We start from the raw sequence: 14,570 nt of genomic DNA, 5'->3' as shown, positions 1-14,570 counted from the left end.
TTGCTTTCATACAAGTATTTCAGGCTCATCTGTCTGATGCTCAAAGAGACAGCAGGCCTTTCCTCCCACCCAATCAATATGCTCTTTTCTCCTCAATATAATGTACTGTATTATGAGAATCTCCAAATAGATGCCACTTCTGAAACATCTCATTTTCCCCCATTAGTGAGAGCACATTCTTTTTTCATTCCACTGTAATTTTACAAGGTTGGCAACTTGAACCCCACAAAGATAAAATCTCATACAAATTTCTGCTCAAGGGTGGCATGAAAATTATGTTATTCTACATACAAAAAAGGTTAGCCATTTATTAACAATCTGGCTGTCAGTTTTCATAAAATATATTCATTTATCTTCATTATATTATTAGGGCCATCATAAATTTAATAATTGTGCCTGGGAATATGATTTCCTACAGAAGCATTATAACACAACACAATCAATATTATAGCAAATAATTATTGAGCTATATGAAGACAATATGATTTCAGATGGGAATTATATAATAGATGAGAAACATAAAACCAGATTAAGACTTGATAAAGATCCTGTATTCATGCAAATGTCAGTAATAATGAATGGGAGGATAACACAGCTTGCTTTATGAAAATGAAACAAAATATTTTTCAACAGTCTTGAGAGTAGTTTAAATATTATGTCCTTCTCATTTAATCACTTTAGACACTAGGGATATGACAGTCCCTCTGAGGTAGCAGTAGTATAACTTACATGGAGAGGTAATTGGGAACTTTGTTAGGCTAATGACTAAAACGAAACCTACCTATGCTTCTTCTCTATTTACAGTGTTTGAGATTGTAATAAGGTTACCATGAAGATTTTTGGAGAAGTGAAAAATTAAGAATGTGAAATATAAACTCATTTATATTATCAATATTTTATTCTTAAAATCTTCCACAGAAAAAGGCAGTTCATTTCTGGTACTCAATTTGCCAATGTTGTGGGAGCTATAAAAATCTAGGACACTAGGTCCACACCCGCATTCTGGTTAGAGACCATGCAGAACACTTTAAAATCTACTTTTTTGTTGTAGATAAAAATATACAGATTAGACATCAGACAGTGTAAGATATGACAAAATAATAATAATTTATGAATTATGAAGGGTTTGTGAAGGAGGGGGTAGGGGGAGGGATGGGGAAAAATGAGGAGCTGGTATTAAGAGCTCAAGTAGAATGAGAATGATGATGGCAACAAATGTACAAATGTGTTTGACACAATGAGTGCTTGTATGGATTGTGATCAGAATTGTACAAGCCTCGAATAAAATATATAAACACAGATTAGACACAAGAAAGCAAATCCAATTGGTGATAAGGGTCCGTGCCACCTGGATCTCCGGAGAACATCCGGAAAATGTCAGAGACACTGAAACTCAGGTTTCCCGTGAACGCAACAGAGAGCCTTGCACTACAGCCAATGCCCAGAATTCACATCAAACTCCTAGCCTGCTAAACTGTGAGTAAAGAAATCCGTTTGCTAAGGCCCCACTTGTGGTATTTCTGATATAGAAGTTTGAAAGGACGATTGCACGTGATAAGACAATTTGGGTCAAGTAGACATCATTAATTAGGAGCAAAATATAGACCAGGGTTATTTGTTACTCGCATGTAATTGAACAGTTTGAAAGATGTAATCACAGTTTACCATACTGTCCATTGGAATAGCAAGTACCAATTGCTCTTTTCTACAGAAGCATTTTTCACCACTGAAATGCATAATGCTACTCACATCCGTTGCTACCATTTGTTGACACCAGAGTCAAGTTGGAGGGCCATGGATTCCGAACAATATCTTGCCAATGAATTGTGTCGGCATAGCAAAGGAACTTGTTCTGGTCTACATAGACTCCACCGTGCAGGATTTCTGTATGAGAGAGAGAGACAGAGATTTCCTTTCATACTGCTCAGTGTTGCGTGGGTAGGTTAAAAACACAATGCTCACATCAGACATTAACTGGGATTAATGTTGGCAAACCATCATTTTTAAGGATTTATATACATTAATTATAGAAACAAAATAAGGTAAAAACTACGTGAAAATGTTACGAGTACTTTTCTCTGAGTCAGAATCGAGAGTTGTCGTTTTTCTTTATTTTTCAGATTTTCCAAATGAAATAATATGCTTGTTATAATGTATAACCTGCTCTTTTTATTAATATTATGTAATGAATATTTAGTGTTACTGGTTTTCTATGTTGAATACTCATTATATAATATTAATAAAAATATAAAGTTACAAAATATTACATACATATCATTATTATATAATTAAAGAAAAAAAACATTTTTATGAGTCCTAGTGGGAATAGTGACTTACTTCAGAAGCATCTAACTGCAAAGTCATCAGTTCAAAACCACCAGCTGCTCAACGAGAAAAAACAAGGCTTTCTATTCCCATGAAGACTTAAACTCTTGGAATCAATGCCACAAGGGCAGATCCACCCTGTCTTATAGGATCGATATGAATCACCATCCACTCCATGGTACTGGTTTTAGATTTCGGTCTTGAGTGTTCTGTTATTTTAATAAGAATATTATATGCTAGAGTATAAATTAAATTGTAATTATTTAGCCAATTCTTTACTGTTGATAATTTAATTCTCTCCAAATATGTTAGCATTAACATTACATAAAAAAGTGAAACTCAGTTTCTTTCTGAATACTAATTTACAATGCATTTCTACAAGTGCCATCTCAAGTCATAGTGCATGAATACTTCTTAAAGATGTTTTATAAAACTTGTCAAGGTCCCTTATAAAGAGTGTTTCAATCAATGTGACACTTACTGGAGAAAATATAAACATAATTATCATGGAGTGAATGGAAAAATTAATGCCTCATTCAGAAAAATGGTCTTTGACATCTTAAATATAGTCAATAGAATCATTCGTTATTCTGTAAAATAAAATAACGCAAGATATAATTTTTAAAACTTATAATTCATTGAAACAAGAGTATGGTTGTACATTAAAATAAAAGCCAGTTTTTACTTGATTGTATTTATCACATCTTTGGTCTTGGTTAACTAAACTGTTACCCATGAAAAATGGCTGACCACATACATGAAATCTCCAGAGAGTATTAAATTATAGACAAAAAGTGGGATATGTACTCTGAAACTATTACCTTTATTATTTGAAGATACTAACTAACGCGTACACAGGAATTTTTTGTTCAATATCTATTACATTTTGCCCCCTTTTAATCAATAAGAAGACAGCTAAAAGGACTAAAAGTGCTATTAACAGTTGTTAAGCAATAGGAGCTTAGTTCTTTCTCACATAACATAAAATCAATAAGGAGGCAGGTGCAGATTTTACTTAAACCGCTCTGCCATTTTCAGTTTACTGGTTTTCGCCATTACAGGCACAACGTGGCATTTGAACCTAAAGGCATCAGTTCCAGTTCAAGGCAAAAATAAGGCAGAAAAGTCATAAGATTTCTTCCTAGTTAGTCTTTACTTTTCTATTTGGACAGAAACGGTCTCACTCAGGCGTATGCCTACGTTTGGTTAGCCAGAACAATCCCCTGGCCACGTCTACTACAAGGGAGATGAAATAAGCACTTGGTTAAGGGGATATATTGGCAGCCCAAGTTCCATTCGTACCAGTGTGCATGTTAGTGAGGAAGAGAAGGAAGAAACGGGCAGGGTCTGCACTCATTGTCTTAAGGACAAACTCCCTCCTGTGTAATGGGCACTGTCGAGATGGCTCTGACCCATAGCTGCCCTACAAGAGCCAGGAGAATTGTTCCTTGGGGGTTACAGCAACAGGCTGCCTCATCTTATTGCCCTAGAGTGTCTGCTGGGTGTGAACGGCTTACCTGTCAGTTAGTGGCCCAATACTTTGCCCATTGTGCCACTAGGCCTCCTTAACTTGAGCATAACAATAACAACAACAAAACCCTTTGTTCTCCATTGATGGTTAACTCATAACCACCTGATAGCGTGGTATAGAACTGCTCCCTAGGGTTTTCAATGCTGTCCGTATTTAAGGAGGAATATCACATCTTTCTTCCCCAGGTGGCCGGTGAGTTTGAATAGTGGGCTTCTTTGTTAGCTTACCCCAGATCCCATTTTACACCAAACAACAACAAAAAGAACAGCAACAAATCTACTACCAACAGATTGATTCCAGTGCAAAGCAAACTTCTGTAGGATTTCTGAGATCACTCATTCAGCAGGCCTCATTTTTCTCTTCGGGGAGCACAAGATAGGTTTGAACCATTGACCTTGTGATTTCGCAGCATAAGACTTCTCCCCGAGGGCCACTAGGGGTATTTCTTGTAACAAAGGTGGAAGATAAGAAGCAGAGGTATGTGACATCATTAAATGGGTATTTGAGGAAGGAAGATTGGTGGACACCCCCTAAATGCCTTAATTGGTTACATGTGGAAAACCTATATTATCTTTTAGTAGTTCAGGACTTGACACATTTAAAATCAGCCTCCTTTTATCATTCATCCTCTCACTGTCTTTTAGTTTCATATTTTTCAGGTGACTGGGGGGGGGGCTGGAAGAAATGAGATCATCTTTCTACTTCTAACACCAAGTTCACTATTTTTCATGACCTAACTACACAGCCTTTATCAAAGCAGAAGGGGAATGTAAGACGTAAGAGAGATTGTGAAATGGATTTCCACATGAATGTTTCTATCTAAGAAATGTGAACATTTCATACTAATAGCATTCTCAGGAGACATTAGCTGATGCTCTTCTGTTCTACGAATAATTCCTCATTAGGTGACAGAGAAAGGAGATTTTGACTGCTATCCAGGAAATGAAGGTTATTTTTCAGTCAACATTTGGAAAAGTACTATGTTAAAAATATGTGAAAAGAAAAGGTAATCGCTCAAAAATTGTAGAAACAGTCTGTATTTTTCAGGAGTTGCATTTTAATTCAAATCCTACACATTGGAGGAACGCAATATCTATCTCCAACTTCCTTTCAAAGATATTCTAAAAGAACCAGATTATATTGTACTGAATAATATTCTCATCAAATTCCCTTTTTTCAACCATTTTAATCTGCTACCAATGCAGAGACATTTGTTTCTTAGAAATATCCTGTTCAAGAGCTTTGACTTATACTTGGAAAAGAGACTTAGAGAAGATTCAATGATGTTTTAAATATAATCCTCCATGGCAATATTTCAAATTGTGGTGAAAGCCCATAGCTTGGTATGATATTCATAACCCAGCATCTGTTAGCAATTCTAGTTAGTAGGATTAATAAATGTTTAGTATTTCATTATGGAGAGATTATTTGTGTATTTGAATGTGTTTCTCTAGAACTATATTCCTTTTCCTTAATCTTTGACCTAAACTCCATGAGATTCTGCTACTGAATGATAAAACGCCACAGTTATAAAATGGATATTATAAGCTTTCTCTTAAGTTTTCTTTGGAGTAGCTTGCTTTCCTCAATAGTTTGTAGATGGTGATTTCACATTTATTTATCTTTTTTTACATCTTCATTGATTTCCTCTAACTTTATAACGTATTTAAAATAATAATTTTTAGGTTTTGGTGAAGAAATATTTATTTAGTTTTATTTTTGTTCTCAAGATGAAATGTACTCAGTAGACCAAGGGGTACCTAATAATTCTTTCCTCCTTAGCACTATAAGCTTAGATACAATTTTAGCTTATAAAGAAGGGTGAAGCATTGAGAGGGAAAAAAAATGTGGTAAAACATTTCCCCCAGTAAATACCAGAAAACCATCTGGCTATCCTTTCAGTCAATTTTTGCTAACACCCAGGAAGAGCACAGCTCCCCACACATAAAGATTACTAAAGATTTAAGAAAGCTTACTAAAGATTTAAGAAAGCTGCCATCTATTTTACACCAAGAGTATTCTCTTACTTGCATGCATTACTGTGATTAAAAATTAAATTCAAAATACAAAATTCAAATTTCTAAGTATAAGCAAGATTAGCAAATGAGTCATACATGTCTTTGGCCCCCAAACAAAGATGCTTAAGGCCTGGGGTATAACAGACCCTCAGTGTGGTCGTCACCTAATCTGGTGTCAATGTAAGGATAAAGAATGTAGGGGTGGAGTCTAGGCTGTCAATCTGGAGATAGCCAATGCGACTTCTGTGGGCATGGCCTTCTCCTGAGAATTCTGGAAAATCTGGTACTTCCTCCTTGGAGGTGGAAGACACCTCTCTCTCTGGTACTCCCTGGGAGACATTGCAGAAGCCATATGGATGCAACCAGACCTTGGAAGCCAGAGAAGCCACAGAGAGATCCCTGCCAGCACTGAGATGTTTCCCATGACACTAGATCCAAAGACTTTCTACCCACTTGCCTGTGATCTTCCTTCATTCTGTGTCATTGCATGTGTTTTGTGAGTCTGAAGAGGACTTTATTGATTGATATTGGAAATATGGTCTAATATCAGACTTATGAACTTGATCTGGACTGGGCTGGTATGTTTTCTCAATGTTCAATTACTCTTGTATATAATTCTCTTATGCACATATGTGTGTCCATGGATTTGTTTCTCTAGTCTACCCAGACTAACACACTCAGAATTGTTGAATAAGTAAATGAACTCAAGGAAATCTCATTCTACTGTATTTAAATTCTCCACCCAGAGGAAACTGAGTGGCAAGAACATATTTTTGATCATTTTTTAATAAATTGATAGAAAAAGTGTAGCTTAGAAAAATTACCTTTAGTGAGTACAAAAACAAAACTGTCATCTGTTATAAATTGCATGGTTAAATATAATAAATTATATTAGCTATGCTATTCTTGGGGATTGGAGAGACCTTTCTATTACTGAAAAAAATTCTGGTAAATACCAAATTATATCAGCATATCAAAAATCCCCGACTATCTTAACACATGCAAGGAAATAAAAGATCAAGAATCTTTTTGTATTTAGAGTATGTAAATTGCAACAAAACAACTGTCAAATGGGAATATTAAATGTAACTTGCATTTCCCCGGGAGAAAAATGTGGCAGTATGCTTCTATATAGATTACAGCCTTGCAAACTCTAAAGGACAATTCTACTGTAAGCCAAAATATAATCAGACTCAGCTCTACAAAGGCAAAAGATAATTTTCAGAACTGTATCTACAGCTTCACCTAGTAATAATAGTTAAAGGAGAGTTGATTAATCTGAACCAAAAAAATCTAGATCTAAGTATAAATGATGTAGATATAGGTGACATAGCTATTGATGTAGATGCAGAGACAGCTATATCAAGAGGAAGCTGAGGCTACCTGCTCCCACAGAGACTTATAGCATCAGCAATCTTCACATAGGGTTACTGTGAGTCAGACTTACTAGATGACAGTAGATGACAGACTTAATGAGCCAAAATTGGCCACACAAGGCTGATTACTCTTACTTCATAATGTAACTCCAAAATTTAGGTTATATTATACCTAATCAGAGTAAACCTGGAAGTTATCTTTTCCCCATATGATTCTATCAAGTCAGGGTTTTTTATGCATCATATCCATATTCTCTATTGCTATGCAATATAGAAGACAAAGGGAACCTAAAATTGCATGCTTGCTTCATGAGAGAAAACAAATCAAATAAAAAAGCTATATAGCATCCTGAGGATAGTAAATATACTGTAAAATCAATAAAGATCTTTCTTAATCAGCAAGAATCACACATAACACACACACATATGTATAAAAACATGCAACCATACATACAGGAGGCCTCAAAATCATAGAAAAATGGAAGAAAATATAATAGACTTCTTCCTTGTTCTTTTTGAATACCCTCTCTGTATATTTTTAAACTTAAATATCCTCTTCTCCAATGTAAGTTTTAAAATTTGTAAGCCAAATGAAATTTATTATTAGTATTCATCAACATTTTTGACGGACATGTTTTTATTTTAAACTGCGAATCCAACACATATTTGCTTCAAATATTTTTTCAGAAAGTACACGGTGACAGTAGAATATGGAACAAGGACATCAAATCTCAGTGTGCCAACCTTTGATGGCAAGGGTTGGGCACATGCCAGTGCTTACCACACATGTGATTCTCATAAGACAAAAGAAGAGGAAACGTGTGTGTTATTGACATGTGTTTGGTGTTTCTCTCTTTCCTGTAAAACACTAAGTATTTTGGTGAATTTGGGAATGAGTGCCCATTTACAGAATCATTGATATTTTGTAAATATGTAATCACAAAAGAAAATGTGACACTGTACTGAGTGATGGTTTTTCAATAGTTTTCCTGTCTTTTGTACCATAACCTAATTGTCATGTGAAATTCTCTCTAAAACTACAATTAAGACTTCAAAAAGTCTGAGGAAAAATCCCATTATCTTTGATTTTCATTTTCCATGACCTTTCGGAAGCCTCCTCGTAGGAATTAATATGACTTCCTTACTAGGTCTAAGTCCACAAAATTGCTTTGACCTCATTCAATTTGTAACAATTTGATGAATAAGATTGAATGTCTTTTTCTCATTTTCAAAATAAAGATGATATTTTAGATGCAGCCAGTCATATTCTGCTTTAGTTTGCATAATTGGTGTTAACAGTAAATATCTTAACTGTACTCTCCAATCTACCACCCATAATGGTATAGTATATATTATGCAAGATATAAATATTTAACTTGAGCAGTGACTGCATATCTAAATGTCTTGCTTCATATGACAATAATAAGGAAATAATAACATTCAAACACTACACTTGTTTAATTACAGTGGGGGATATCTGACCAAGGTATGTGTCAGACGTCTATTGGCTGGCCAAACTATCAAACACAATCAAGAAGTTAAAATTCAAAGTAACATTAGAGACTATTTTCAAGAGGAAGCTAAGGAAAGCTTTGACTTTCTTTGACATAAAACAATGTATTTTTCTCACTGTCATCACCTCAAGTCACCTAAGTCTGTCAGCAGATAATGATACAAGAGTAATAAAGCTCACGTCATCCTCCTGTGTGACTTAATACATCATCTCTGGAATGGCCTTGGTCCAGAGATTCCTGTATCGTTCCCAAACATAGACCTTTCAGCTGGGAGCACAATGAATTGCTGCTACCCCACTGGGTCAGCCCTCAAGGTTTATTATTAATAAGCGGAGACTCTAAAGGCTAATGAGAACCGGGTGTTGGAGGAGACAATGGCTCATTCATCATCAATCAAGCTTTGAAGTTTTTATACAGATGATTTAAGGAGAGTTGAAGTGTGCAAAATTGAAATGTCACATTTGTATTGGGAGGGGAGAGAAGGTGATAATGTAAATGAGTGATTTAACCTTCTGTATTTCAGCTCAATGATCAGAGGCAAAAACTCATGGATGCAGATATTGAATGGTAAGAAGCAACAGTGGAATTGCTTTTGATCAGAGCAAGGCAATTGCAGGAAAGAAATTATCAGGCCCATTGCCTGAAAATCAGTTTAAGAGAGAAGATAATAGTGCAAATGTCTTTATTTCAATTGAATGGAGCTCAGTAATGCTCTCTACAGTGGCTACATTCATTATTATGTACTTCAGGGTCCACTAAAATTCCAAGTTTCCAATATGTGTGAGTGTGCTACAACCACCTGGTGGTTGGAGGCGTCTCTTGTCTCCATCTCCTGAGCATTGATGACTGGAGCCGCTCATCTGAGAGAGCAAATACTGCCTGGCCTTTCTACTTATTCTTCATGCACATATCTGTTCTTTTCTATCACACTGTAGATTCCCTGAGGATAGAGACTGTAACAACCCATGATTATGTTCTAGGGGCAAAGAAAATGCCAAGCACAGAAGAGAAATGAAACTGCTGATGTTTGATTACGGTGACACTGATGATTTCCTTGGGCTCTGACTAACATTTGGAACTTGTTGTTGGCTAGCTAATTGTTGATTGTGTTTGTGCTCTCTCACGTTTGAGTACTAGATGCTGTGTACATCGTAATGATATGGAAATATGGAATAAAATCAGCATGACCTCTTTCATGTGTAAAAAGCACAGATGTCATGAGGTATACCTGACTCAAGGCACAGTCTCTTCAGTCATCACACATGCACATGGAAGCTGTGCGAGGAGGACCCAATGCGAGTTTCCACCTTGAAACGATGGTGCTGGTTAAAAATATTGACTATTCCCCGGGCTGATAGAAAAAAATGAATAAATCTTTGTTGGAAGAAGGACAGCCAGGATGCTTTTTAGAAGAAAGGACGGCAAGACTTCATCTCACAAATGTCAGACAGGGTATGAGGAGGGGCCAGTCCCTGGAGCAGGACATCCTGATTGGTAGAGTGAGCGTCAAAGGACAAGAAAGGCAGCCTCGCGAAAGGGGAGTAAAAGAGTGGCCACACCAAAGGGTTTAAGCCCAGCAACTGCTGAAAGGCTGGGCCGGCCCAGGCAATGCCCTGCCATCTGCGAGCCAGAGAGTCCCTTTAGTGAGAAAGGGCCTGATGACAGCACCGGAGAGCACAACAGAAAATAGCACATGATTCAGTACCAGATACTATGCTCATGACTGTTGTTGTTTTCCTGGAGACTATATTTTGATATGTCATTTTAAAAGACCTTACAGAAGCGTACTTTGCCACTTTGATCCTTATAAAAACAAAGAGCAACGCAGGAGTTCCAGCAGATGGATCAAAGGTTCCCATTGGGGCACACCTCTCTGATCAGAGATGGAAACAGTGAAAAGTTTATCAAGAGCAAGAAGGGGCGGGGGTGGTGGTGGTGCTTCTATATTGCCTGCTTGCTAACAAACTAGAACACTTCCCTGTACAACACGCTCATATATTTTTATTCCTCATATCCACCAGAAAGCCTTCATTACAGACAACAGTCATCTTAAATGACTTCTCCACGTTTCCAGAAAATGTAATTGCTTCAGTAGCACAAATCAGTAGAGTTCAATGTTTCCATTACCACTACGAGGGGAAAGTCTTATTAGTACCCAGAGATGATTTGTCCCTTTTATTTACAGGTTTTAATATCATAAGTGTGGAATATACTGCAAGGTCACTTTCAAATATCTCACCTACTATATTAGTGTGTACAGTTTTAATAATTCTTCTTATGACATGTGATTACTTCACTACTTTGTGAGGATATTTCAGAAGGGTATGATTTTTCCTGGTGACAGTAATAACAAATTATATTGCTATGTATGCTTGTGGCTGGCGAGTTCAGACTTGCAAGTAAAAGAAAGAATGGGTTCCTCTTTACAAAATATAGATTATCTTAGGACTTTTCAATAGACAATAAGGACTTGAAAAGGGTGCATACAGGAAGAATGAGTCCATTAATAAAGGTACAGGGCCATCATGTCTCAGTGAATTGGCATGATATTAATGCGAAGATAAAGACACCATTTTGTCTAGTGGAATTAAGTGAGCATCATAAGTAGGAACAGACAAAAACAGGGACAGTTATACGCAAAAGAAGCACAAGCATGACCAGCGGGCCCAAATCAGATGCACCTTTTACACTGGAGCTGTCGTCTTGGGGAATCAGACAGTCGTGATTGGATAGTCGTCATCATTCTGAAGTGTACTGATTGCCAAGAGATAAAACTTCAGGTGCCACAGTAGTATAGAAAGGCACGTGCTTTTGGAATGTAATTGGGGTTCACACAGGTTTAAATATGAGAGGAAGCATCAAAAATCCCAAGGCAAATTATTTTAAAAGATAATGAAAAATTTTCATGAATATTTTACACTCCTTTGTGACATATTTTACATACATACGGTTTGTGCATATAACCCCAGTAAAGACACAGAATATTCCTGCCAATATAGACAGGGAGGAGGTGTTCTTTCCAAAACAACACCTTAATGCCTCTCTCTCTCCCTTCAAAGCCACTATTTTGATTTCTGTCACTCTGTAGTCATTGTATCTGTTAAATTAATTTATCTTCATATAAATGCAATGCTCTGGGGTTAATTTACATTGTTGCATACATTCTACCACATGAATATACACAAAAATTTTGTTTACTCTTGTTTCATATTTTTAACACAGTTGTGCAAATTTTGACTGTCTGATTTCAGGTACCTTAATCTAAGTGTCTTTTATATTATCTCTAAAATTACAATAATATCTATATTGTGTAGTTAGAGTGAAAAAGACAGATCACCCAATATAAAGTTGTAGCATACCTGGAATATATATATATAGTTATTGCTTTTGAGTATATACATATATGGTTATTAATGGGCTGTGCATTTAGTTTAGGGGTTTTTTTGTCCAAAAAAATACCAAGACACAAACATTGTGGAAGGAAAAACTACAGTGGACATTGGTGCCGGCTACAGGCTGTTTGAGTAATAATGTCTTCACCATGAGACTTTGGGCACAATATTTACTCTCTCCGCTTCTCAGTCCCCTTATCTTTAAAATGGGATATAAATAGTACCTCTCACAAGACAACAATAAGAAACAAATGAGCTCACTCATATGAATGGTCACAAGTTCATGACATAATGCTTTCAATAGATGGTCCATTATTACAGAGGAAAATATGGGAAGCTTTATCCAGAAAACAGAATTTCTCCATTCTGCGTGGTGCTTTCTCTTTTCCCTCTCAAAATTACCCCTTTGAGAGAACTAGCATAGGGAAGGAGCCATTAGGCAATTTAAAATGTGTGGGTTCGCATGCTATTACAAATATTTTAATTTATTTATATGAGCATTGGATGCTTTTTTAGGAGCACAGCATGGATTCCAGACATCCACAAATTTAGATCCTGAAATAAATAACTTTCTTTTGGTGCAGCGGGGCATGGAGGAGTGCCTATATCCCCAAAGTACAGAAACAGAGAGACTGATGAATTGAGTTTCCTAATGAGTTACACATTATCAGGAATCAGGCAGAGATTCAAACGTCTGTTTAACTGGCTCCAAACTATTGTTCCCCATCTCATTAGAATATTTCTTCCTAAATGCTGCCATTATTCAAATATTTACAAAGCAGCCGTTCTCTTAATATTTACAATAGTAAAATGAAGTAATTAGTTCTACTCTCACTTATAAAAGATTAAAATACTGACGCGTAGAGAGGCAAATAACTGATAAGAACTTGACAGAACTGCAATTTTAGCCAGTGTAACTGCCAAACGAAATTGGAATTCGGTTTCAAAACTCTATATTCTATCAGAACTCCATCACAGGAAGGAGAAGCCGATAAAATCTCTTTTTGAAACATTAAGGTAGAGAGAAAGTACAACTCTACATTATGTAATCTCCTTCTAAGTACAATTAAGAGCTCCTGGTAATTTCCCTGAAGACCTTACTGAAAATATTTTATTAAGTTGAAAGGTAAAATTATGCCTTTAAGGGATATTTTCTACATAAAAAGTATGCATTTATGAAAATCTTGGCTCTCCTAGACTTCTGGACTCTGTCCCAACCTCATCATCGGAGGTAAATTCCTTTTGTTTCTGTCAAACTTTGACTAAGAAGAAAATGTAGCCCCCAAAAATCTTTTAGGAGGATCAAGCTCACTGAAAGAAAATCCCTTTGATTCAGTTAAAAGACCGTCCCCATCCACCTCCCCGCAAAAGGCAAAAGTTCAAAAGAAATCACCATCATCATAAAAGACTGGCTCCCCAACAAGCCCTACAGAAAGGTAATGTTATCATGTTCAGGCATGCTGGGAAGGCTATGTATGCTATTGCACTTGAAGCTCCTGCCTTATGGAATAGGGTACAATTATTTTTGCCACATTCAAAATCACAGCTGGAGAACAATCTGCCTCCATGAACTTTGCATTACATTTCTAGATAGATTACTTATGTATATTCATTTATACATTGTATATATCACATGCATATCACATACATATGTAAATATAAATACAAAAACATTTACATGGAACTGTGCCGGGCATTTGGTCCTCCTATTTGTTAATACTGATGAATTAATATTGAGTACAGAAAATCATAAAATTTAGTTAAAATCAAATCAAGGAAATCAGCATCAAGCCTTGTAATTGAAATATTTTAGAGGAAAATGAGGGAGAGCTCATGTGACAGAAGAATAAGGGACACAAAAATTTAAATATAGCATATTTTTTCATATAAGTACATTTATTAAACAGAATTTCATGCTATTCAAAATTATCATAGAAATTGAGTATCTTTGGTGGCAAAAAAATCCTTAGACCAAATATTTCTATTTCAGATGGATCATCTAGATGTTTTTACTTAAAACAATGTACAAAAGAAGGAAATATTTGTATTTGGATGCTCAGGATATTTTGTTAACTTGTATTAATTACCTAAATTGAGGAAATGGATGAGGATAGGAGATAGAAAACTGAATGTGGAAGTGTTTCTAATCTTCTTCAAACAAAAGTGTTTACAGTTTTAAAGACTTCATTATTTTTCAGAGTATAAAATCTTTAACAAAAATGTTCTCACATTGTAGGATTAGAGAAAATACTTTTAAACGTTTTATGCAACTAAAATTTTATGTGTGAATTCAAGATTTCCATTTGATACTTTAATATAACCTTACATTGAAGAACATTAGAAATATGTCTTGTTATATATTCATATTCCATATTTAACAGTGTTATAGGGCATGTCCTTATTTGGATGTATCC

At 35.8% G+C, this 14,570-nt stretch overlaps 1 protein-coding gene across 1 annotated transcript in view; it reads right to left on the bottom strand.

Moving 5' to 3' along the window:
• Window positions 1–14,570, bottom strand: part of ERBB4 (erb-b2 receptor tyrosine kinase 4) — a 1,152,669-nt gene that overhangs the window by 413,687 nt on the left and 724,412 nt on the right. The window contains exon 4 of the mRNA XM_075528902.1: window positions 1,750–1,884. Within this exon, the coding sequence (XP_075385017.1) occupies window positions 1,750–1,884 (135 nt within the window). The remainder of the gene's footprint in view (window positions 1–1,749; window positions 1,885–14,570) is intronic.

Source organism: Tenrec ecaudatus, chromosome 13 (assembly GCF_050624435.1).
Source record: "Tenrec ecaudatus isolate mTenEca1 chromosome 13, mTenEca1.hap1, whole genome shotgun sequence".
Taxonomy (NCBI): domain Eukaryota; kingdom Metazoa; phylum Chordata; class Mammalia; order Afrosoricida; family Tenrecidae; genus Tenrec; species Tenrec ecaudatus.
Note: the sequence above shows the minus strand (reverse complement) of the source record. Positions and strands in the feature narration are given on the sequence as shown.